Source organism: Podarcis cretensis (genome assembly GCF_951804945.1).
Source record: "Podarcis cretensis genome assembly, chromosome: Z".
Taxonomy (NCBI): Eukaryota; Metazoa; Chordata; class Lepidosauria; order Squamata; family Lacertidae; genus Podarcis; species Podarcis cretensis.
In genome coordinates, this window is record NC_137184.1 from 1688502 (window position 1) to 1714244 (window position 25743).

The 25743-nt window shown below is 47.9% G+C and overlaps 1 protein-coding gene across 2 annotated transcripts in view; it reads right to left on the reverse strand.

Annotated features, from left to right (window-relative positions):
* The window catches only part of LOC307207860 (carboxyl-terminal PDZ ligand of neuronal nitric oxide synthase protein-like), a 59351-nt gene that overhangs the window by 6267 nt on the left and 27341 nt on the right, over nucleotides 1-25743 (reverse strand). For both annotated transcript variants that reach the window (XM_079962087.1, XM_079962088.1), the window contains 8 exons: nucleotides 14516-14608; nucleotides 13116-13174; nucleotides 11489-11597; nucleotides 11227-11368; nucleotides 7700-7851; nucleotides 5162-5329; nucleotides 4223-4388; nucleotides 2664-3009 (listed from right to left, as the gene is read on the reverse strand). In XM_079962087.1, coding sequence (XP_079818213.1) covers nucleotides 2664-3009; nucleotides 4223-4388; nucleotides 5162-5329; nucleotides 7700-7851; nucleotides 11227-11368; nucleotides 11489-11597; nucleotides 13116-13174; nucleotides 14516-14608 — 1235 coding nt within the window. The remainder of the gene's footprint in view (nucleotides 1-2663; nucleotides 3010-4222; nucleotides 4389-5161; nucleotides 5330-7699; nucleotides 7852-11226; nucleotides 11369-11488; nucleotides 11598-13115; nucleotides 13175-14515; nucleotides 14609-25743) is intronic.

Genomic DNA, 25743 nt, shown 5'->3' on the forward strand with positions numbered 1-25743 from the left:
AAGGTCAGATTTGCAGGGGAGGCTGAGATAATCAAAAGCCTAGAACCCAGCCTTATGAGGAATGGTTGACAGAGCTTGGGATGTTTAGCCTGGAGAAGAGGAGACTGGGAGGGGCTACGATAGCTGTCGTCAAATATCAATTAAGGGCTGTCCCACAGAAGATGGAACAAGCTTGTTTTCTGCTGCTCTGGAGGGACCCAAAACCAATAGATTCAAATTGTAAGAAAGGAGATTCCAACTCAATATTAGGAAGATCTTTGTGAGGGTAAGAGCCAATCAACAGTAGAACGGACTCCCTCTGAAGGTGGTGGGCTCTCCTTCGTTGGAGGGTTTTAATCAGAAGTTGGATAGTCCTGTGTCAGGGAATCGTTGGCTAAGATTCCTGCATTGCATGCGCTGGATTATGCGCTGGATTATGGAGAAAGCTAGCTGGGCATGTTTAGCCTGGAGAAGAAGAGGTTGAGGGGTGATATGATAGCCATGTTCAAATATATAAAAGAATGTCACATAGAGGAGGGAGAAAGGTTGTTTTCTGCTGCTCCAGAGAAGCGGACACAGAGCAATGGTTCCAAACTACAAGAAAGAAGATTCTACCTAAACATTAGGAAGAACTTCCTGACAGTAAGAGCTGTTTGACAGTGGAATTTGCTGCCAAGGAGTGTGGTGGAGTCTCCTTCTTTGGAGGTCTTTAAGCAGAGGCTTGACAACCATATGTCAGGAGTGCTCTGATTGTGTTTCCTGCTTGGCAGGGGGTTGGACTCGATGGCCCTTGTGGTCTCTTCCAACTCTATGATTCTATGATTCAGAGAGCACCAGAAAGACATCTACTTCTGCTTCATTGACTATGCAAAAGCCTTTGACTGTGTCGACCACAGCAAACTATGGCAAGTTCTTAAAGAAGTGGGAGTGCCTGATCACCTCATCTGTCTCCTGAGAAATCTCTATGTGGGACAAGAAGCTACAGTTAGAACTGGATATGGAACAACTGATTGGTTCAAAATTGGGAAAAGAGTACGGCAAGGCTGTATATTGTCTCCCTGCTTATTTAACTTATATGCAGAATTCATCATGCGAAAGGCTGGGCTGGATGAATCCCAAGCCGGAATTAAGATTGCTGGAAGAAATATCAACAACCTCAGATATGCAGATGACACAACCTTGATGGCAGAAAGTGAGGAGGAATTAAAGAACCTTTTAATGAGGGTGAAAGAGGAGAGCGCAAAATATGGTCTGAAGCTCAACATCAAAAAAACTAAGATCATGGCCACTGGGCCCATCACCTCCTGGCAAATAGAAGGGGAAGAAATAGAGGCAGTGAGAGATTTTACTTTCTTGGGCTCCATGATCACTGCAGATGGTGACAGCAGCCACGAAATTAAGAGATGCCTGCTTCTTGGGAGGAAAGCAATGACAAACCTAGACAGCATCTTAAAAAGTAGAGACATCACCTTGCCAACAAAGGTCCATATAGTAAAAGCTATGGTTTTCCCAGTAGTGATGTATGGAAGTGAGAGCTGGACCATAAAGAAAGCTGATCGCTGAAGAATTGATGCTTTTGAATTATGGTGCCTGAGGAAACTCTTGAGAGTCCCATGGATTGCAAGAAGATCAAACGCATCCATTCTTAAGGAAATCAGCCCTGAGTGCTCACTGGAAGGACAGATCCTGAAGCTGAGGCTCCAATACTTTGGCCACCTCATGAGAAGAGAAGATTCCCTGGAAAAGACCTGATGTTGGAAAGACTGAGGGCCCAAGGAGAAGGGGACGACAGAGGACAAGATGGAGGGACAGTGTTCTCGAAGCCACAAACATGAGTCTGACCAAACTGCGGGAGGCAGTGGAAGACAGGAGTGCCTCGCGTGCTCTGGTCCATGGGGTCACGAAAAGTCAAACACGACTTAACGACTAAACAACAACACCTCGGGTTACATATGCTTCAGGTTACAGACTCCACTAACCCAGAAATATTACCTCGGGTTAAGAACTTTGTTTCAGGATGAGAATAGAACTCGTGCTCCGGCGGCGCGGCAGCAGCAGGAGGCCCCACTAGCTAAAGTGGTGCTTCAGGTTAAGAACAGTTTCAGGTTAAGAATGGACCTCTGGAATGAATTAAGTACTTAACCCGAGGTACCACTGTATGAGATGGACTCATGACATGCAAAGCGAGATATGTCAAGCCTTGATTTGTTATCATTGCGATGATCATGGCGTGCAGCTGATGAAAACCCCAATTTAACCATCTCAGAAAATTAGAATATTCAAGGAAATCAGCAAAACAAGGATTGCAAATCGAGCAGATTGGACTTCTGAGAAGTAGAAGCACATCTCCCTTTGCATGTCATGAGTCGATCTCATATATTAGTTTTACCTTTTAAGTTGAATTACTAAAAGAAATGAACTTTTCCACGATATTCTAATTTTTAGAGTTTCACTTGTAGATGACCTTGGAGATACCTCCAGTTCTGATTCTATGAGAGCAGACCAATGGGTGTTACAGCATCACTGGCGCTGGCACAACAGCTGCGAAACTGCAAAAATCTGCATGTATCACAGCCCATCCCCCTTTCCCACCACACAGTGCTAAGAACCAAGCTGTGCGATTTGCCTTGCATGGGCCCAGACATGGATTGAGTATGAGCAACACTACGCCAAGACTCCCCTACCTCTCCTCCTGTGCCGGAGTGCCCAGGTTGCTGCTCTTCTGCCGGCTGGTTCTTCCGAGCACCACACAGTCTGCAGCCTCAGACCCCTCCACGCTGCGGAGGCCGTCTGGCCCCTCCAGGACTGCCAGGTGCTCCTCGCTCTCTGCCCAGTGGCTCAGCTGGCTTCCCTTCTCCAGGTTGGACAGATTCAGGTAAGACTCGCAAGCGCTGCCCATCTGTGCCACAGGGCTGCCCAGGACGCTGGCTGGTGTTGAGGTGGATGGCAGGTTGATTTCAAGGCTGTAGTGGTTCTTCAAGTTGAGGGAGAGCGACTGAGCCAGCGTCTGGTTCTGCAGGGAACGGTCAACTAAAAGCGAGGTGGGGGGGGAATGGTAGATAGGTAACAGCACAAGGATGGAGCGTCCGTGCCTGTTGTCTGAGACCAAAGGCTTCCCACAGTGGCTCCAAGCTGTGGGTGCAGGCCAATAGCCCTCCCTGGCCCTGTTTTATGCCCCCAGTATCTGGTATTCAAAGGGACGTGGGTGGCACTGTGGGTTAAACCACAGAGCCTAGGACTTGCCGATCAGAAGGTCAGCGGTTCGAATCCCAGCGACGGGGTGAGCTCCCGTTGCTCGGTCCCTGCTCCTGCTATCCTAGCAGTTCGAAAGTACGTCCAAGTGCAAGTAGATAAATAGGTACCACTCCGGCGGGAAGGTAAACAGCGTTTCCGTGTGCTGCTCTGGTTCGCCAGAAGCGGCTTAGTCATGCTGGCCACATGACCCAGAAGCTGTACGCCGGCTCCCTCGGCCAGTAAAGCGAGATGAGCGCCGCAACCCCAGAGTCATCCGCAACTGGACCTAATGGTCAGGGGTCCCTTTACCTTTATCTGGTATTTAGTGGCAGACTGCTTCTGCGCCTGGAGGCTCCATCTATTCATCAGGATAAAGGTAAAGGGTAAGGGAACCCCTGACCGTTAGGACCAGTCGTGACCGACTATGGGGTTGTGGTGCTCATCTCGCTTTACTGGCCAAAGGAGCTGGCGTACAGCTTCCGGGAGTACAGCTCACCCCGTAGTGGGGATTCGAACCGCCGACCTTCTGATCAGCAAGTCCTAGGCTCTGTGGTTTAACCCACAGTGCCACCCACGTCCCATCCATCAGGATATAAAGCCATTTATTTGATAGACCTCGCAAAGCCACACCAGCCACTGAGCACATCCGTTGCTCTAATTCTGCACTGCATTGCAGTAGTGCTGTGGCAAATTCAGAAGCTCAGGGTCCCTTCATGGCAGTTGCAGCCATTCCCCGCACAGCCACCCTCTTTCTCAGACTATACAACTTTTTAAGGTTATACAACCATTTTATAGTAATTATACAATGGCAATAATTGGCTATCTTCTGTTGCATGCAAACTTACTTTACAAACCGTTTTAATTTTATTGAGCCTAACCTACCTGGCAGGGTTGCTAGGAGGATAATGCAGAGAGAGGGAGGATCAGGTGCATGACTGGGCAGCAGAGAGAGGCCCTTGAGTGACCCTCCATGGAGACACGCCCCCTCCAGACTACTCCGGTCACTCACCTGGATGTCGTAGATGCACCTTGATCTCTAGTTCCTTGAGCTGCCTCACTAGCAAGGAGACGTGCTGGAGGAGGTCGCGGTTGGTCATCAGGAGCTGCCGGACACGGACCTGAGCTTCAACCCGGGCTGTGGTTTCGGCTGATAGCTGGTCTTTCAGTAGCTGCACCTGCCGGGAGGTGGATGGGGACACGATGAGAGGGTCTCATGAGCTGAGAGGGCTGAGTGAAGCCACCAGGGGCCCTGCTGGATCAGGCCAATGCATCCTTTGAGCCCAACTCTCTGCTTCTAATGGTGGTCAGCTAGAGGTGTCACTGGGCAACCCATACGCAGGCAGACGGCAGCCATTCTCTGCTGCTTTGGCCTCCTGTTCAGAGAAACTCTGAACACAGAGTTTCCAACTAGGAATTGTGACAGCTATCAATAAAGTTCTCCTCCACAGTGGATTTGTCAGAGGCACGTTGGTTTTGGTTTCCTTTCCTTTTGAGCCATCTATCATATTTATCCCCTTTATTATAATATAAATATATGCATTTATGCATACTCTCACACACACAAGAACTTACATGCTGTTGCAAGCTTCTAAAACCCATTTTTCTGCACTGCTTTTATTCTACTGAGAGTTTAATTACTTTTTAACTATTTGCATTTTGCATGGTTTTAGCTTTTTACCTGAATTGCTTTAATTTGTGTGAGTCACCTGGCGAAAAGCCAGGATGTCAATACAACAACAACATCCTATATGGGGCAATTTAGGGTAGAAGTTAGTGGTTACATCTCTCTCTCTCTCTTTCTCTCTCTCTCTCTCTCTCACACACACACATACACACACCACTGTAATGCAAAAGAGGATTCGGGGAACGAGGTGGGCGGTGACCTGCTGAAAACTGCGTCAAAGAAAGTGCAGTCAGGTGGTTGCCAAACAGGTAGGGGCATAGTTACCTGAGCTGCAGCCACTTGTGTCTGCTGCTGCTGCTGGAGGAGCTGGTGCTGGAGGAGCTGGAGGCAGTGCTGAGAGGCCAGCGGGGTCACTGAGGCGGAGGAGCTGGGGCTTGCAGGACTGCCCAGCGGCTGTGCGGCGGAAGGGCGGAGCGACCCGGTCTCATTTTCCTGGAATCCAGCATGCGGCGAAAAGGAGGGGACAATCAGGAACCCCCTCCACACCTTCCCTTCTACAACACATATTCATGCCACACAAAGAGAACTGCTGGCTGCCCAAGCGATTTGCAGCTCCTCCACATATTTCTTGCAGAATGTCATGACGTGATGCCTTTTTAAAAATACTTTGTTCTCTCTCCCTGGAGTAGTTCTGCTGATTATTGTGAACGGTTGTCAAAAGATTAGATAAAAAGTGCTGAATCAAAGGAAGGGGAGTGTACTCGAGAGTAGGACGAGCTCCTGACAACCAGCACTCCTGTTTCGGTAGTAGTCATTACCCGAGACAACAAATTATCCCTGATTTTTGTGAATTTATGCAATTATTGTTTGCACAAAATGAATTGTTTATTTATGTAGCTTGCATACAGCCCTTCTTCCAAGGATCTCAGGACAGCTCACAGCAAAAAAATCACAAGATAAAAAATATGAAATACATAATAAGAATAAGAACGAAACAGACCAATAACCCCACCCCCATTTAAAAGGACATGGAGTGTTAATCAGCCCAAGAGGGACACTTCACCTGATGCCTAAAGTTGTATAATGAAGGCACCAGGTGAGCCTCCCCAGGCAGAGCATTCCACAAATGGGGAACCCCTTGCTGACAATAAGAACATAATGTGCTTATTGTTACAGTTTGAACTTCTATGAACAAACGAAAAAAACAAAACCCCACCTTGTATAGATTTTAAAAATAAAATCCCATCTCTTCTCTAGGTTTGGCCCCTAGCCCCAAATGTTTGTAGAGGTGGTGGGCAGGAGTGGTGCCCCCCACGTCTGGCTTCTGCCTCACTGAGAAAGTGTGGGCTAAGGGCTAATCATCTTCACAGACACCTTAAATCAGTGCTCCCCAAACATTTTGGGACCACCCCTCTCTTGTTTCCATAAACTCATCCCTAGTACGCCCAGCGCTGCAGCTAAGAGGGGGAAAGGCTAGACGGGTTTTTGCCCCGGGTGAAGCCCCCAGAGGGGTGCCACTGAGGCTCCCAGCCTGGGTATGTGTGTATGCAAATGTGCATTGGTGTGTGTCTTTGACCTGGGTGAAATAAAGCCTAGTTTCACCCCTGCCAGGACCCCCTATATTACCCTGCAAATAGCCTTATTCAGAGTAGCAGTTTGCACGGCCCACTAAGGACGACAGCAACACTATAAAACTCATAACTGTAGCAATTGCACATTTATCCAAAATCCAGCTGAACCTATTTACAGTGGTACCTCTAGTTGCGGACACGAACCATTCCAGGGTGCCATTCGCACCCCAAAAAGTCCGCAACTAGAGCGGCACTTCTGCGCAAGCGCGGAGTGAGATAGAGCGCTTCTGCACATGTGCGATGCGCGCAAAATGCTTCTGTGCATGCACGAAGAGTGCAGAACACTTCTGTGCATGCACAGTTTCTTCAGTGGTCTAATCTCAAAGTCTTGATATGTATATTGATATTCTTATAGAGAATATTCTTTCTTGACTTAAGCTTAAGAGACTTTGAGATTAGACCACTGAAGAAGCCCAGAAAACTATCTTGGGAGTGTGCTACCTGCAAGCCCCAGTTAAAGGGCCCCATTGGGGGCAAACAGCGGCCTTTTGTTTACTTGGAGTGCCAGGGCGAAGCAGGTGCAAAACGCCGGCACCCTGTCTCTACAACTCTACTAGCATCTCTCGGTATTGTGAATATCACCGAACTTACCTTTTGTTGGTATCTTCATGAACTTATCTAAAATACTGGGTTAAGCATTTGAAAAATCTATTGAAACCAGACAGTATAGGCAAGGTAGTTTGCAAGTCTTTGTGGCTTTGTTTAATGTTTGTATTTTTCTCAGAAGGTTGATAAAGTGCCGTATTTTTCGCTCTATAAGACGCACCTAGTTTTTAGAGGACAAAAACAAGAAACAAGAAAGCAACGCAAAACCTCCTGAGCAAAGAGTGCTCCCTCTTTGCTCAAGAGGCTTTGCGTGGCTATCCCTGAAGCCAGGAGAGCAAGAGGGATCTTCTTGCTTCAGCGAGAGCTGCGCAGCCTGCATTTGCTCCATAAGATGCATACACATTTCCCCTTACTTTTTAGGAGGGGGAAAGTGCGTCTTATACAGCGAAAAATACAGTATGTATAATTATTCTGTGTATATTAATCGCCAACGTGTTGCATGAGTTGCACAACTTCCATCAGCAGCACAGGTTGCATTGCCAGCTTGGTCCAGCCACTCTCTTTCGGCCTAATCTACCTTGCAGGGGTGGCTGAGATGGCAGAACACAGTTGCAAAGTGGAGGTACCTGTTCATGCTCTTCTGGGCCTCCCCGGAGGAGAAAAAAACATTGCATTGGGCTCTTACCTGGCTGCTCCTGTCCTTCAGAATCATCCCAGATTGTGGGACCCCTAGGTTGGGTGCCGCCAAGCGCAGCTCACAGGCTCCAAAGTCAGGTGCAAACGCTCCCTCAGGGCCATTTTCTTCGTCAGCCATTGCTGCCCCAGCCAGCTGGAAACCTTGGAAGTGACACAACAACAGAGAGCAGAGGGGGTCACTCTCCCAAGGGCAAAGGAGCCCATCTTGCAGGGGGGGAGGCGGCTGCCTTGCAACCTGGGAGAGTGTTGCCTTGAAGGTGGCCCCCGATTTCAACCTCATGCAGGAACTCCTTTATCAACTCAGCCAAGAGTTGGCAACATGGTGCTTCCTGCTTCCAGGCACATTTAGACAGGTGTTGACCTTACTGGGGCTTCTGTGTTGCAAAGAGAACGTCAGCAATGTCTAGGCAACACGATGACCATGTACATACGCGATAGACAATCTTTATAGAATTCCTTCAAACCATAAGAAGTACAAAATGAAATCTTTAGTCTCAAAGTCTCTGAAAAATTTTAAATGAAGCGAGGTACCAGACTTTGTACGGTGGAAGACAAGCTGTGAGGCTTTGTGTATTCAGCAAATATGATGTCCAACACTGAACAGTGATTCCAAATATAGACTACTGTGTTTTGTAGAATTCTTTGTCAGCATGGTGGGAGGATATAGAATGGCTTCATACACCCATCTTATTTCAAATGAATGTATGTAAATGAAAATATCAAATGCTGTGGAACAGTGCTCATATAATAATGTAGTCAATAATGTGACTACATTATTACATGAGCACTGTTCCACAGCATTTACATACATTCATTCGGGGGAAAAAAGATGGGTTTACGAAGCATTTCTATATCCTCCCACCACGCTGACAAAGAATTCTACGAAACAGTAGTTAATATCCAGAATCACTGTTCAGTGTTGGACATCATATTTGCTGAATACACAAAGCTTCACAGCTTGTCTTTCATCGTACAAAGTCTGGTACCTTGCTTCATTTAAAGATTTTCAGAGACTTTGAGATTAAAGATTTCATTTTGAACTTCTTGTGGTTTGAAGGAATTCTATAAAGATTGTCTATCGTGTATGTACTACATAGTCATCGTGTTGCCTAGACATTGCTGATGCTTACTGGGGCTTCAGCACCAAATGAAGACTTTCTGTCAATTCAGACAAAACTTCCCACAGGCCTGAGCCCAGCCACGTCCAGCAGAAACTTGATAAAGCAGCAGAACTGTACTATATCAGAATCTATATCATTCCCCCCCCCCCCCGGGCCCACATTTGTTTTTATTTTTATTTCCTAATGCATGGAAAGCAATAGCAATGGTAATAAAGAGTGAGAGAAATGATCCCAAAGAAGAAAGTGGGGAGGGGGAGGAAAGAAAGGACGGAAACGAGGAGGGAGTTGGTAGCATTCCGAAAACAGCACTGCATATTATCCACTAATGTTTTTCCAGAGAACTCCACTGAGAAGAGGGCAGCTGCCAATGAGGTCCCTTTTATTTTTAGTACATTTGATAATCGGGTGCCAAGCATAATTTACAAAGTAGTCCTTCATTTTTGGGTGGTGTAAGGTTCAGGGACGCGGGTGGCGCTGTGGGTTAAACCACAGAGCCTAGGATTTGCCGATCAGAAGGTTGGCGGTTTGAATCCTCGCAACGGGGTGAGCTCCCGTTGCTCGGGCCCTGCTCCTGCCCACCTAGCAGTTCGAAAGCACGTCAAAGTGCAAGTAGATAAATAGGTACCACTCCGGTGGGAAGGTAAACGGTGTTTCCGTGCGCTGCTCTGGTTCGCCACAAGTGACTTAGTCCTGCTGGCCACATGACCTGGAAGCTGTACGCTGGCTCCCTCGGCCAATAAAGCAGATGAGCGCCGCAACCCCAGAGTTGGCCACGACTGGACCTAACAGTCAGGGGTACCGTTACCTTTTTAAGATTCAGGTATATTTTGTTAACTTTTCCCATTAATGCAATGGTCCAGGTCTTGAAGTAGCAATACTCTTGCAGGTTTCCTGGAGCTGACATCTTCTGTATCATTTATTATATGTTCTTGTTCTACGTGCGGTTATTTAAAAAACAACAAGAAGAACCTCCTCTTGTACATAGCTTTGGAATTTTTAAAAACACGAATTAATTAATGTGTTAGATGGTCAGGATGGACGTGAGAGACAAGGGTCCAAATCTCTCTTCCCCCCACCCACCTCCAATGGCCATGAAGTTCACTCAGTGTGACCTTGGGGGCCAACGACTGACTCTCAGCCTAAACTACCTTGCAGGGGTGTTCTGAGGATTTGAATGAGGAGTGGGGCGAGCAATGCACAATGCACTATGCCACCTTCAGCTCCTTGAGAAAAAGGTGGGACATCAATGCAAGAAAAAGGACGCTTTGAGGATTTGCAACTAAACACTGCAAGAACTCTTTGACAGTAAGAACCGTTCGACAGGGAAACGGTCTCCCTCAGGAGGAGCTGGGCTCTTGTTTCTTGAAGGTTTTGAAGCAGAGGCTAGATGGCCATCGGTCATGGGTGCTTTGGCTGAGATTCCTGCAAGGGGGGGGCGGTTTGGACTGGATGATCCTTAATGATAATAATAATAACAATAAATTTTATTTATACCCCGCCCTCCCCAGCCAAGGCCGGGTTCAGGACAGTTAACACCAGGTATAAAAACAACTGATTAAAATACAACTTAAAAACAAGATTAAAATACAACATTAAAATGCAGCTCCTTTCAGTAGAAACTCAAATCAAAAACTTTTTAGGGATGAAAACGTCAAATCTTCACCAAGGCCAACTATCCAGACTGGTCCTACGTGGGCCAGAAAAAAGCCAGGGAAGTCCCCAGATAGGAGATCCATCACAGAAGGAGAAAGGAAAGAGGGGAAGGGGATCAGGCTGATTCCAAGCCAAAGGCCAGGCGGAACATCTCTGTCTCACAGGCCCTGCGGAAAGAAATCAGATCCTGCAGGGCCCTGGTCTCATGAGGCAGAGCGTTCCACCAGGCCGGGGCCAGAGCTGAAAAGGCCCTGGCCCTGGTTGAGGCTAGTCTGACTAGTCTGGGACCTGTAGGGTGTTGGTATTTATGGACCTTAAGGTCCTCCATGGGACATACCAGGAGAGGCGGTCCCATAGGTACGAGGGTCCTAGGCCGTGAAGGGCTTTAAAGGTCAAAACCAGCACCTTGAACCTGATCCTGTACTCCACCGGGAGCCAGTGCATCCTTTCCAGTACTTCAGTTCTATGATTCTATGCTCCCTACCATCTAGCCATACATAAAAGTTTATGAAATAAGAAAGAAGTAATAGTTATTTAAATAAACAAGCAAACACCAAACACCACGCTCTCATCTCCTTTTGGGTGCCCCCTGAAGCTTCAAAAACCAGTCAGTGTTTATCCTCTTCCTTCCGAGGAGAAAGACCACCACCAGGCAGGTATTTTAAATTGAAATATTAAGAAACCAAGCCCCAACCCCGGACCCTTTTGAAATGCCCACGCAGATCTGACCCAGACCCCTCACCTTCCACCTGGGGGTCATCTGCGGAGTTGTTGCTGGCTCCATCTGCCTGGCCATCGGCGTTCTGCAGGGCATGTTGGAGGCTCAGCTTGTGGCAGACTTCGAAGGCCTGGCCCACTGTCCGAACCACCCGCATGGCCTGCGTCTGTGAGGAAAGAGAAGGTCCACCTTAGCATGAGGAGAGACGGGGGCAGTTAAAGGCAGCAGCAGTGGTGGGGAAGGAGGAGGTCCCATGGCAAAGGGCCCCCCGCCCAAGCCAGCCCACCTTCTTCTTGGATTTGAAGACATTGCACCGGAAAGAGTTGTTCGCACCATCCCTGGCGATGTAGCTGAATATCTTCAGGTCCTGGGAATCATGAGAGACGTAGAAGATCCTGAGGAGAGGAGAGGAGAGGAGAGGAGAGGAGAGGAGGTCCGCAAAGTGAACCAGAAGGAAAAAGTGTCTCCAAAGTCCTGGGCACAGGGGAATGGTAACAGCATAGCTTGGGAGTTGCCTTAAGGTAAAGGTAAAGGGACCCCTGACCATTAGGTCCAGTCGTAGCCGACTCTGGGGTTGCGGCGCTCATCTCGCTTTATTGGCTGAGGGAGCCGGCGTACAGCTTCCGGGTCATGTGGCCAGCATGACTAAGCCACTTCTGGCGAACCAGAGCAGCGCACGGAAACGCCGTTTACCGTCCCACCAGAGTGGTACCTATTTATCTACTTGCACTTTGACGTTCTTTCGAAATGCTAGATGGGCAGGAGCAGGGACCGAGCAACGGGAGCTCACCCTGTCGCAGGGATTCGAACCAGCGACCTTCTGATTGGCAGGTCCTAGGCTCTGTGGTTTAACCCACAGCGCCACCTGCGTCCCAGGGGAGTTGCCTTGCACTGTGCCAAACCCTTCCCTTGTTTCCCAGGAATGCTGGGCAGATTGTCCTTCAGATTTGCTCCAATGAGGTGGAAGCAATTACCAGTTTAGGAGATTGAGCCACCTGGACTAAATTAGCAGCTTTGCCAATCTGGTAGTGTAGAGGACAGCTGTCAGGGCCTGCCTGGGTGGGTCAGCAGGGGAACCCCAGGAATTTGCACCCGCACAGACAGAGAGGCCAGCTGGCACTGCAGAGACCAACTGGAACAGAGGCTGGGTTGGCATTCCCTATTGAGGACAGCAGGACCCATATGTGCCCCATGGGCAGGGGGGCAACTGAAGGGAGCTGAGCCACTAGTGGCCACCTTTTAGCCCACCAAAGGGCCAGGGGTCAGTCTGGCTCCATGTCATCTCTGGGCAATGTGGAATAAGAGGGCAGCTTGCATATAGGTTGTGTTTTTATTTATTATACTTATTGAGGCGCATGGCCACTCACTGCCACCAGTATATATGAAAGTCTGGTTCCTTTAAGAGTACACAGAACCTCCATTCTCAAAAACAATGGAACTCACAGGTGGATAGTACCATTTACAGTAGTGCCTCGCAAGACGAAATTAATCCGTTCCGTGAGGCTCTTCGTATAGTGGTTTTTTCGTCTTGCGAAGCAAGCCCATTGACAGCTTAGCGGATTAGCGCTATTAGCGGCTTAGCGGCTTTTAGCGATCAGCTGATAAGCGGCTTAGCGGCTTAGGAAAAGGGGGAAAAAGGGGGGGGGGGAAACCCGCAGGAACTCGCAAGACATTTTAGTCTTGCGAAGCAAGCCCATAGGGAAATTCGTTTTGCGAAGCGCCTCCAAAACGGAAAACCCTTTCGTCTAGCGGGCTTTCCGTCTTGCGAGGCGTTCGTCTTGCGGGGCACCACTGTATTTTTATAAACCTTATTTGTTTGCAAAGGGGATATTTGAATGGCTTGGTGCTATATTACACCTTTGGAACCATGCTGGATCTTTGGGTGCATGCAGGGAGAATCCGCAGCAACGTACCTGTAAACCGGGTCGTGCATGACCACCATCTTGCCCTCATCCCAGGCCCACTCCTTTCTCTGCAGACAGGAGCAAAGAATTAGTATAGCCCTCTCCTCCTCCATGAATTTGCCTGGTGCCCTTTTAATGCAATCTAAGTCAGTGGCCATCTCTGCCTCCTGTGGACGTGTGTTCCACAGTTTAACTGTGTACTTTATTTCGCCTGTCCTGAATCTCCCAGCACTCAGCATCACTGGAGTACCCCATTAGTTTCTAGAATTAGTAGAGAGGGAAATGAAAGGTCCACCTACTTCTTCAACCTCATGCATGATTTCATTTATTTATTTATTTGAAAAGTTTTTATTATTAAAATAATTCAGCATTAATACACTGCGAATATACAAGCATACAAACATACATTTCATACAATCCTTAAAAATGTTCAAACATACCTACAATCAATCCCACAGATCATTCCTTTCCCCATCACCATCCACCACCCCTCACCCCATCTTTGTGTTAGACTTCCAATCTACTCAATTGCAATTTCGTTCCACTTCTATTAAAGGTAAAGGTAAAGGTACCCCTGCCCGTATGGGCCAGTCTTGACAGACTCTGGGGTTGTGCGCCCATCTCACTTAAGAGGCCAGGGGCCAGCGCTGTCCGGAGACACTTCCGGGTCACGTGGCCAGCGTGACATCGCTGCTCTGGCGAGCCAGAGCCGCACACGGAAACGCCGTTTACCTTCCCGCTGGTAAGCGGTCCCTATTTATCTACTTGCACCCGGAGGTGCTTTCGAACTGCTAGGTTGGCAGGCGCTGAGACCGAGCAGCGGGAGCGCACCCCGCCGCAGGGATTCGAACCGCCAACCTTTCGATCGGCAAGCCCTAGGCGCTGAGGCTTTAACCCACAGCGCCACCTGCGTCCCTACTTCCACTTCTATTACTTTCTTTCAAACATTTTTAAACCAACTTTTCTACTTCTTTTTCTGTTACACATTATTATCCATCTTATTTAGTATTTCAGTGTTTAAAACGGAACTTGTTTATTCGAATAGGAGTTCTGATTTTTCAATATGGTTTTGCAAGTATCCTTTAAACACCTTCCAGTCCCTGCCTATCTTCTCTTTTGAGATCCTTCCAATTTCTCCCATTGTTTTGGATATACTGTAATACTCCAATAATTTGGCAAGCCACTGGTTTTGTCGGTATAATACCACTTTTCCTATTTTTCGCAATCAATGATTTCCAGCACTTTCACACTCTCCCCTCCCCTTCTTTCCAAACCAAGAAGTCTCAAATGTTGCTAAGGGAGTTTGCCCTCCATCCCCTTGATCATTTTTTGCAGGATGAGAGGGTGGGGGCCCTTTCCCTGCCCCCTCCCAGCTCTCCAGCATTACTCATCTAGGCCCCACTCCTCACCTTCTGCTTCTTGCGCAAGATCACTTTCACTCCATCCACCGAGATGATGATGTTGACCTTCTTTTTTTTGATGTTCTTGGCCTTAAATTCATACTGCGGGAGGGAAGAGGGCGGAGAGATGCATTAGGTTGGCCAGTTGCCGTCCAGCTTGGCCCCAAGGGTTTGCAGTGGGTGGGGGGAAAGGTCACGACAGCAGCCCTGTCACATGGCGAGTGGATAAAAATATCTATCCAATTTCCACCTCTAGATTTCATGCTGGGCAATTTGTAAATGCAACCATTTGCACCCAAAGCCTCCTGCTGCATTGCCCACCCTGATTTTTGTTAACTGCAGACTGCAAAGCCCCTCCCCCAGCTTCCTCTCTCTCTCAACCGTTATGCGCTGGGCTTTTTTTTTATCTCAGCTCAGGAGAGAGGCAACTCAGGCCTGCAGTGGGAATGTTCAAAGACCACTGGTGGGGGGCTGTCAGACTGAAACGGCCCCTGATGTGGCTGCACCACTTAAATATTCATTAAAGAGGGTTTTGAATGAAGCAGCAGAACGGAGCAGTTTTTGTGTGTGTTGTAGCAAACAAAACAGCCCTCCCCAATCCCAAATAAAATCATTTGGAGAGAAAGTCAGTCGAATGATGATGATGATAATAATAATAATAATAATTTATTATTTATACCCCACCCATCTGGCTGGGTTTCTCCAGCCACTCTGGGTAGCTACAAAATATTAAAAATACAATAAAAACCAGACATTAAAAACAGGGCTGCCTTCAGATGTCTTCTAAAAGTCAGATAGCTGCTTATTTCCTTGACATCTGATGGGAGGGTGTTCCACAGGGTGGCGCCACTACCAAGAAGGCCTTCTGATTTCATCTTTTGATTTGAAGGGTTCCGTCTTGGAATGCAGGTTGTGCTTATGGATGTGTGAACTCTGCACATCTTCAGAGGCGCCTGCATTTGCTTCATGCACTCAGAGGCAAGGGTCCCAAGGTCAGTCTCTGCTGTGTTTTAAGCGTTCCTTGCTTGACCTTCCATCTGTAGCCTTTCAGCACCCTGGCCTGAACTTTGCTCTCCACCTACTCGGTCAGAAGGATGGATTAGCCTAGCCTAGCCTCCCCCCACCCACATCCTTGGGTCCAGGGTTGAAGGCAGCAAGCAGGCAAGAACAGCCCCCGCCCCAGGCAACCACTTGGTCCCCGTTAAGCTGTGACCTCTTGATCAATCCATGAATTATTACACAGGGCAAGCTGTTTAGAAAGCTAAATTTAGCCACAAAGTGTGAACACACAGAGAGAGGGAGGGAGGGAGGGAGGGAGGGAGGGAAGAAAGAAAGGAAGGAAGGAAGGAAGGAAGGAAGGAAGGAAGGAAGGAAGGCCAGCCAGCTGTGTTCTTGTTTACACAAAAAGAGGGACAGGGCATGATCCCTGCTGAAAGGACAGCAGCCGCTCCGCCAAAGCTGATCCTTCAAAAGCATTGCCACCGCAATCTCTGCCTGGGGCTAAGAAGATGGATTCTCTCTCCCCTAACACACACACATACCGGATATGCACCTGTGGAACCAAAATCTGCCCTTTGCCCAAGGGCAGAGCCAGGTGCTGCCTGTTCCTTCGAACACACCCTTTCCCCCAGCCAGGAGACCTTCTAGCGGTTTCAGACTACAACTCCCATCAGCCCTGGGCAAAGGCCGTCCTAAGAGATCTGTTTCCACTTTTGAACTGCTGGGACTGCCCAGGCGTGGGCTGCTACAGCCCCAGACCCCAGTAGGGCAGTGCAGCTGTGTGGAGGGCCCTTTCTGCTTCCTCAGGATGGCGGAGGCTGCCCCCTCGGGCTGTTGGAGCTGAGCACCTCTCCAAGGCGTGAGAAGGGGAGCCATGCCAGGGATGGGTGCCAGCTGGCTGCTGCCCTCTTCTGCCCTCAGCACTCATGCAGAGCCGCTCACTGCTTTGAAATCGGGACTGGAAGCCAAATAATATTTGCACCCCAGGGCGAGTGATGGGATTGGCTCCTCCTGAGACCTGTGCTTTGGCTCCTCTGCGCAGGTTCTGAACACATCCGTCTGTGTTCTTGGGAGAAAAGCAATGACAAACCCAGACAGCATCTTACAAAGCAGAGACATCACCTTGCCAACAAAGGTCCATATAGTAAAAGCTATGGTTTTCCCAGTAGTGATGTATGGAATTGAGAGATGGACCATAAAGAAGGCTGATCGCCGAAGAATGGATGTTTTTGAATTCTGGTGCTGGAGGAGACTCTTGAGAGTCCCATGGACTGCAAGAAGATCAAACGTATCCATTCTTAAGGAAATCAGCCCTGAGTGCTCCCTGGAAGCACAGATCCTGAAGCTGAGGCTCCAAGACTTTGGCCACCTCATGAGAAGAGAAGACTCCCTGGAAAAGACCCTGATGTTGGGAAAGATGGAGGGCACAAGGAGAAGGGGACGACAGAGGATGAGATGGTGGGACAGTGTGCTCAAGCCTACAAACATGAGTCTGACCAGGCTGCGGGAGGCAGTGGAAGACAGGAGTGCCTGGTGTGCTGTGATCCAGGGGGTCACGAAGAGTCAGACATGACTAAACAACAACAAACCACTTGGATGTTTGAGCAAGACTGACATCTGCAGCTCCTTCAGACATTGGGAACTGAACCAGTACAGTGGTACCTTGGGTTACAGACGCTTCAGGTTACGGACTCCGCTAACCCAGAAATAGTACCTCGGCTTAAGAACTTTACCCCAGGATGAGGCGGCGCGGTGGCAGCGGGAGGCCCCATTAGCTAAAGTCGTACCTCAGGTTAAGAACGGACCTCCAGAACGAATTAAGTTCTTAACCTGAGGTACCACTGTAGATTCAAACGACAATAAGAGAGATGCCAGCTAAACATTAGAAGAACTTTCTGACAGTAAGAGCTGCGTGACAGTGGGATGCGTTAACTCAAAAGGTGGTGGGCATCTGTCAGGGGTACTTCAGCCGAGATTCCTGCATTGAAGGGGGTTGGACTAGATGACCCCTGGAGATCCCTTCCAACTCCACCATTCTATGATTCCACTTTTGCCAGGCTAGGAATAATTATTGATGATGATGATGGTGGTGGTGTGTGTGTGTGTGTGTGTGTGTGTGTGTGTGTGTGTGTGTGAAAAGGACTCCCAGCATTTTGGAGCCTTAACTCCATATCGGGATAAATGGTGCATGACCAACAAAAATATTTGCACCATGTAAAGGACACAGAAACCAGTCCAACTTACTTTTTCTGTCGCATACAAAACACAGTTGGCCCTGCCAGATTCTGCCTCCATTTGCACCGCCTTTCTGGTTCACATTTCCTTATGGGCCTGCATTCCAATGCACAACTCCCCTTCCACAAAGAAGACAGAATCATGGAGTTGGGAGGGACCCCCAAAAGTCATCTAGCCCAACCCCGTGCGATGCAGGAGTGTTAAGAGACTCCCAACAGCAACCTCCATGCAGCACTCCCCCTGATCCTGCCCCTGTTTAGAAAGCCAGTAACAGTACCACCCTTCTCCCTCTGCCTAGCTTCCATTTCAGAAGACCAAAGCAGCCACAGAAAGACCTCAACTCCACCCCCCACCCACCCTGAGACAACCACCGCCAGGCACCTGCCCAGGTGGAGATGCCCACTGGGCACATGGGCACCCGCCTCCTCCAGAACAGAGAGCTTAACTGGCAAAACAAGTTTACCGCAGCTGCACAAAAAGCATTTTGGGCACCGTTAATCCCATGCAGGCAAGATATGATCAGAGTCCTGAACTTTTATTAGTGTGGGGATGTAGAACATTCATGCAGTCATTTACTGCATTTCTATCTCACATCCCCCCCCCCCGGAACTCAAGTACATAGGGTCTCCTCCCCCCCATTTTATCCTCAAAACAACCACCCTGTGAGGTAGAGCTTACGCAGAGAGTCAGTGATTGGCGCAAGGTCACCCAGTGAACTTTATGGCCAAGAAGGAGATTTGAACCCCAGTCTCCTGGGTCTTAGTCCAACAATTAACCACTACACCACCACCGACTTCCCTGTTATGAGCCTGTGAGAGATCTGACCAAAATTTCTCATTTTTCCAACAGCAACTAGCCAGATTGAGAAGGCCATAAGTGCAGGGCTCAGGATCTCAGCTGTTCCCAACCGGCAGTATTCTGAGGTAGATTTTGTGTTAACATGGATGTTTCATTTAGGTGCCCTGACCACTAGCCCCTAAATAGACACCGCTTCTCCATGAATTTATATAATCCTTTTCAACAGCCTCCTAAGCCACTGCCCCTCACCATATTTTGTGTCAGTGAACTCCAAAAGTTAGCTTTGTGAAGAAATCATTTTTTAAAAAACCTTTAAATCTCCCCCCCCCCTTTCGTTCTTGTTTTTATTATGTATGTTGTGTTTTTATCTTGTATTTTTATGCCGTGAACTACCCTGAGATCTATGGATGAAGGGTGATATACAAATTTAATAAATAAATGCATGCATAAAATATTATCTGAATTTACCTGGGACTCAGCTAAAGGTAAAGGTAAAGGTACCCCTGCCCGTACGGGCAAATCGTGTCCAACTCTAGGGTTGTGCGCCCATCTCACTTAAGAGGCCGGGGGCCAGTGCTGTCCGGAGACACTTCCGGGTCACGTGGCCAGCGTGACGAAGCTGCTCTGGTGAGCCAGCACCAGCACAGCACACGGAAACGCCGTTTACCTTCCCGCTATAAAGCGGTACCTATTTATCTACTTGCACTTAAGGGTGCTTTCGAACTGCTAGGTGGGCAGGAGCTGGGACCAAACGACGGGAGCTCACCCCGCCGCGGGGATTCGAACCGCTGACCATACGATCGGCAAGTCCTAGGCACTGAGGTTTTACCCAAAGCACCACCCGCGTCCCGCCGGGACTCAGCTATACAGCTGCAAATAAAACATTCTGAATGTGTTGCAAAGTGCAATATACAATCGTGACACTAGATGACGACTGTGAGCTATAGCAGATTCAATGCATTTTTCAAAACAATTTTTAAAAAAGCATTTTCACATGTGTAGATTCCACCCTGCTGATCTTTCGTTGTTGTTGTTAAAGTTTCTATTTAGAAAAAAAAAAACTTTACTAAGTGGTTTAAATATTTTGCAACGAAGCAAAACAAAGAGTCAGGTGGCGGCTTGCTATTATAGATCCAGAGTACATGGCTGGATACGACATTTGAACCCGAATGAGTTTTATCTGAAGTGAGACAAGACAACAGGATGGCTGTTCTTGCAGGAACAACGAGGCCTTGCAGTAGTGGATATCAGTATGTACCAAATCAGTACCAAATGACATATGATGCGGTGGGAGCCAACCAGCCATGCGCTTGCGTCTTAATATATGCCAGAAAACACCCTCAACATGGCAGCGGAGTCCATCGGCACATGAAACATGTTCATTTGAACATGTGCATTTCATTTGGTGATCTCCCCACCAACCCCACCCTGAGCTAAAATAGGATGTCAGAAGGTGAAAACCTCCCCTGTACACACTTCTTAGGGCTGCGCATGATTTCACAAGCATCAGTCATGTCCCATTTGCAGAATGAAATGCACTTGCAGAAGAGCGTGATGGATGGAGCCTCATCAGAATTATTTGGCAGGGGGAGGGGGGAGTTTAATGAGCACAGGCCTCCCTTTGGCAGTCAGGAGGCGTTTCTGCAGAGGCACTGCAGACACAAGGAGAATCCCTAATGCTGCTGTCTTGTGTGGGCAGAGAAGGTGCCAAGCGCATCCTGGATACTAAATAATGCATCTCCACCCATCCACACACACACACACACACACACACACACACACACATCCGACCTCCCTCTTCCCTTCATTGCAAAGGAGATATTTCGGGCTGCATGGATTTCCAAGCCAGAGAGAGGTGGGGAGAGATTCATTCATTCACTTAGCACGGGAAAAGAACAAAAATCCATTGAGCCAGTCTTCACAGAAAGGACTCCCCGAAGAGAAGCAGAGATGGAAGGCAGGACATTTGGAGGAGGAAAACGAAGCGTGGGGTCGGGGGCTGGCATGCATGGCCCCACCATGCAGCAAACTGAAGCAGCCTGCTTTAAGGTAGTAGGGCTTGGAGGGTGCGGTGGGGGACAGATGTCTGGACAGTGCAGTTAGGCTTTTCCCAGGGGGTGGTCCTCACAAGGGTTGGAATGCTGGTTTGGAAGAATCTTAGGCTGCTCACCCCTTCTTGGAAGCCAGGCCAACCTCCCGAAATGAGCTTCTTTGTGAACAGATGATGATGAGAAAAAAGCCTCCGTTTTCCGGCTCCCACGCTCACCTCCTGGCGCCGGGATGCCTTGTTTGCATCGCTCTGTGTGCTGGCACAAGCCGGGGCCCAGATGGCATAACAACACAGACCGTTCCTGAAGCAGCCAGCGCACCCCACGCCCCTCTTGCAGTAACGCACAGCCTGCCCCCATCCCAGGACTTGGCCACCTCCCCGGGGGGTGCATTTCGTGACTCGCCACGCCTGTGTTCATCTGTCAGTACAGCACTGGCTGGCTCTAGGCTCCGGCTCAGAAGGGGAGCACATCAGAACAGGGGCAGCTTAAAAAAACCAAACCAGCATGCCAAGGAGTCAAAATCATAGTGCTGGAAGGGACCCCAAGGGTCATCTAGTCCCACCCCCTGAGATGCAGGAATCTCAGCTAAAGCATCCCTGACTGGTGGCCATCCGACCTCTGCTTAAAAACCTCCAAGGAAGAAAAGCCCACAACCCCCCAAAGGAGACTGTTCCACTGTCAGAAAGTTCTTCCTGATGTTTAGTCGGAATCTCATTTTTTTGTAACTTTAAGCCATGGGTTCGAGTCCTACCCTCCGCAGCAGGAGAAAACAAGCTTGCTCCATCTTCCATGGGACAGACCTTGAGATATTTGAAGCTGGTAATCATATCTTCTCTCAGTCTCTTCTTTTCTAGGCTAAACGTTCCCAACTCCCTCAGCCCTTCCTCCTAAAGCTTACTTTTCAGGCCCTTGATCCTCTTGGTCACCCTCCTCTGCACACATTTCAGCTTGTCAATGATATAATAATAATATGAATTACCAAAGGCCAGCTGGTATTATTTTCAGCAGCCTGCTGAGGTTCCCACCATTTCCTTCCAGGCAGCAGATAAAGGGCAGGTAGGAAATAAAATAAAAATTGAGACGGTTTGGAGACAGCGGCCTTTTAATGGAAAGTTATAGGTTGCTGGGCAGATACAAAGGAACATCATGCTCAGTCACACACGGCACTCTTCCAAGAGATCTCCTCCAAAAACACCCACACAGGAGCGGTGACATCCGAAAGTGCCCCAAGAGAGGAGGATCTGCGTATTCTGCTTGGGTGCTGTCAGTGTTGCCCCGCAGGGCAAGACAAGGCAGATTTTGGCCAAACATCAGCAGAGACTTTGTTATGGTTAGGAGGTGTTCACCACTGCAACAACCTGCTTCCTTTGCCGGAGGTACTTAGGCAGAGGCCAGGCAGCTTTCTGCCAGGGATGCTTACGTTCCTGCATTGCCTGCCCTGCCCTAAGCAGGGGTTGGAGAAGATGGTCTCTAAGGTTCTTCCTGACTCTATGATTCCATCACTGCGTTGACCAGACACTGCACAAAGCCAATCTTCATGCGCTGACTGCATCCACAGTCCTTTTTTGCACTGTGTACACAGTGATTAACACCTGCCACCCAAGAATCTTGGTGTGATCCTATGCATAATTATAACGGATCCACAATGCTTTGTCAGAACACTGTATTGTTGCCAGCACCTGCTAAGGCCATTTTCATTTAGGCAACCCTACCCAGACATGTAGGGACGCGGGTGGCGCTGTGGGTTAAACCACAGAGCCTAGGACTTGCCGATCAGAAGGTCGGCGGTTTGAATCCCCATGACGGGATGAGCTCCCGTTGCTCGGTCCCTGCTCCTGCCAACCTAACAGTTCAAAAGCACGTCAAAAGTGCAAGTAGATAAATAGGTACCGCTCTGGCGGGAAGGTAAACGGCGTTTCCGTGCGCTGCTCTGGTTCGCCAGAAGCGGCTTAGTCATGCTGGCCACATGACCCAGAAGCTGCATGCCGGCTCCTTCGGCCAATAAAGCGAGATGAGCGCCGCAACCCCAGAGTCGGCCATGACTGCACCTAATGGTCAGGGGTCCCTTTACCTTTACCCAGACATGTAGAACGTTGGTGTATGTTTTAATCTGTTTTTAATTTATTGCCGATACTACTTTTTTTTAACGTTTTAAATAAGCGTTGGCTGTTTTTACTTTATTCTTTTTTTGGTTTTTTGGTGGTGGTGTTTTTTTACATTTATATAAATTTTATGAAATAAGTAAAATCAATAAGCATGGCTCTTGTGCTTGGGTCCTGTGTACAGGATTCCAATAGGCATCTGTTCAGCACCGTGAGTACAAAATGCTGCAGTAGGTGGGCCACTGGCTTGATGCAGAAGGGCTCGTATTATATCCTTTACTCTTTAAAATTAAAATATTAAAAGATATGGCTTATCTGTGCCCCCTCCCCTCCCCACGGACAGCCGTGTCCCCAAAGCAGCCGTGTCCCCAAATGAAGTCTATCCATCATGTTTAGTTTAGCTCCTTGACCCCTCCTTGGCTAACCCAAATCAGCATTCACACAAGCTTGCAGAGATTGCGCCAGCACCAGGCACGCCGCCCCCCCCCCCATCCACCCACACGGCTCTTGGGAATCCAGTTCCAGCAATTCTGAGCATGGCATTAAAAGGTCACCATTGCTTAGAGATTACATCTTTTGCAGGCTGATCCATCAGCCCATCTGCTATCAATCATCCCTGGAACGTGATCTCATAACTGTGGCATTTTCTTCTCAGCTAACAGAGTGACCATCACTCTGACAGGAGGAGATGGCCATGGCGATGGCGGCCACCATATATTGGAGCGACCCTAAGGGAATGCATCATAATTTTAGCTTTCTATTCTATTCTACTATTGCTAATAAAAAGGCCTCTTTTTTTTTGCCCTTGCAGAGATAAAGATGGAAACGGAGGGGGGGCTAAGCAACGCTTGCGGTAGGCCAGGGGTGAGGGCTCCTCATTCTGCATGATGAAATGTAGAATTATGTAAAATGCATGCAAATCTTCATGATTTGCATAATCATGAACTGAGCTCAGGTTATCTTGGCACATAATAATAATTATTTTTAAAGAGCCCTGCCTATGCAAAGCCCTCTCTCCACTGAAAAAGTAGAAAACCCAGATAGTCCAAAGATAACTTGCATATAGTCCTCATTCTTCTGTATGCGTCTTCCTTACAGTCCTGCCAGATGGGTCCTGCCAGATAGAGAGAGGGGTTTTTCTCCTTCTCCCGTTGTTCTGGAACTCAGGGCAGTCTCTCAAAGCCAATGGGATGCAGTGCCTACGGAACTCACTGCTGCAGAGCGAGGCATCCCTCCACATTTAGAGGAAATAGGCTACTGACTTCCAGGCACTGAGAAAGGGCCTATGCCTTCAGACTCTGTTGCCGTCAGGTCCTAATTTTTTTTTGGGGGGGGCGTTCCTATTGTGACACTTGGTGAGCACAGAATGTTGTGCTAGAGGTTTAATCTCAATCTCCACTGGAATCCACTGGATTGGGTCCTACCTCCCAGAGCAGGAGAAAACAATTTGGCTCCACCACCCATTTGTTAAACCACTCTGGGAACTGTAGTTCTAGGAGGGGAATAGGGGTGGGTCTCCTAACGCCTCTCATCACCTTGCACAAACTACAGAAAACAGCCACTTCTTGAAAGATAACCTATAAAGTAGAAGCAAGCTCTTCTTATGCTCTTTGTTGGCATCAATCTGTCTCAAGAGACAAGGGATTGTGCTGCTGAAGCTCTGAAGAGGCTCTTAAACATTTTGTTGTTGTTTTTTTAAATAATATTTATTAAAGATTTTCAAATATAACAGAAAAAGAAAAACATCCAAATTTAAAACCTAATTTTCATTGGCATCCTTCCAGGACTTCCCCTCCCCTCCCCCTCTTGTATTCCAATTCTTTCAAATAGATTCAACAAAATCTTACCCCAAATTTTAAAATTATTTATCATTGACCCAATTTAAAAAAATATTTTCCCATCCCCTAAAATCGACCTGTTCCCTTCCACGAGTTCCCCTCTTTAATATGCAATACAGATTAAAATAAACAGAAAAATAGAAAAAAGAATAAAATGTAATTTAACACCCTTTGGATTCCAAATTTCCCTCCCCCCCTTCCCGGTTGCGTTCCCAATGTCCGTCAATATCTACTGTCATCCTGGAGCTCCCACATCTAAACCACAGTCCTTCACCAGTCCGCTTTGCCGTCTTTTTATTAGTCTTTGCCGTCTTTTGGTCATCTTTGATTTCACATGTCCAATCTTGGAAGGAGTCTATCTTCCAACTTTGTCCAGTTCTTGTTATTCTTGTTGTTCTTGTTGTTCTCTCTCCTCCTCTTTTTTTTTTTTTCCTGCTCTCCTGCACAAATGTTCTAATTCCAAAAAGCTTCTAATTCCTCTGTAGAGGCTTTGTTATTCAGGAACAAAACATTACGTCAAGTCCCTTCCATTCTTCAATAGATAAATCTATTGTCTCCTTTAGTGTGTAGACCTCTGTAGACAAAATAGTGTTCCATTTCTGCAGTTTCCCAGGAGATAAAAAGTCCTATTCAAATTCGATGCCAACAATACTTGTAGTGTCCCACAGCTCCTCTAGAGGGATTATAGTAACTCAGTTTCCTTCCCGATCACACCCAACAGTCAAAGTAACTTATTATTCCTTGTTTTAAACAATTTATATCCAATTTGTAACAAATGTGACCAGCAAAGTCCTCGTAACAAAGTTCTCTTTTTGTTCTTCCGCTTTGACAGCTCCTTTGACAGCTGTCAAAACCTCTATTTCTCCTTTCCCGGCGCTCTTACGGATCGCTCCCGGGGTTTCCGGGGGGGTTGCCTTTTAATTCACATTCCACTTTTCTCCTCCAGCCCAGTCTTATAATTTTCCATCGTGAAGTTAATAATTTTATCAAAAAAAGGTTGCACTCGATCTTAGTTGTCAAATCCTTTGCTTTAGCTCCTCTACAACGGGGGGGAGGCTGACTTCCTTTTTGCACCTACCCCGCTCGCTCCGAATTTAAAAAGAATTTTTCCCCTTTTTTAATCCAAGTTCCAATTACTCACGGGTTATTCTTTTAAAGTCCAAATTTTCAATGGAAGAAGTCAGCGCTCTCCGTTGAATGGCATGCGGCTTCGC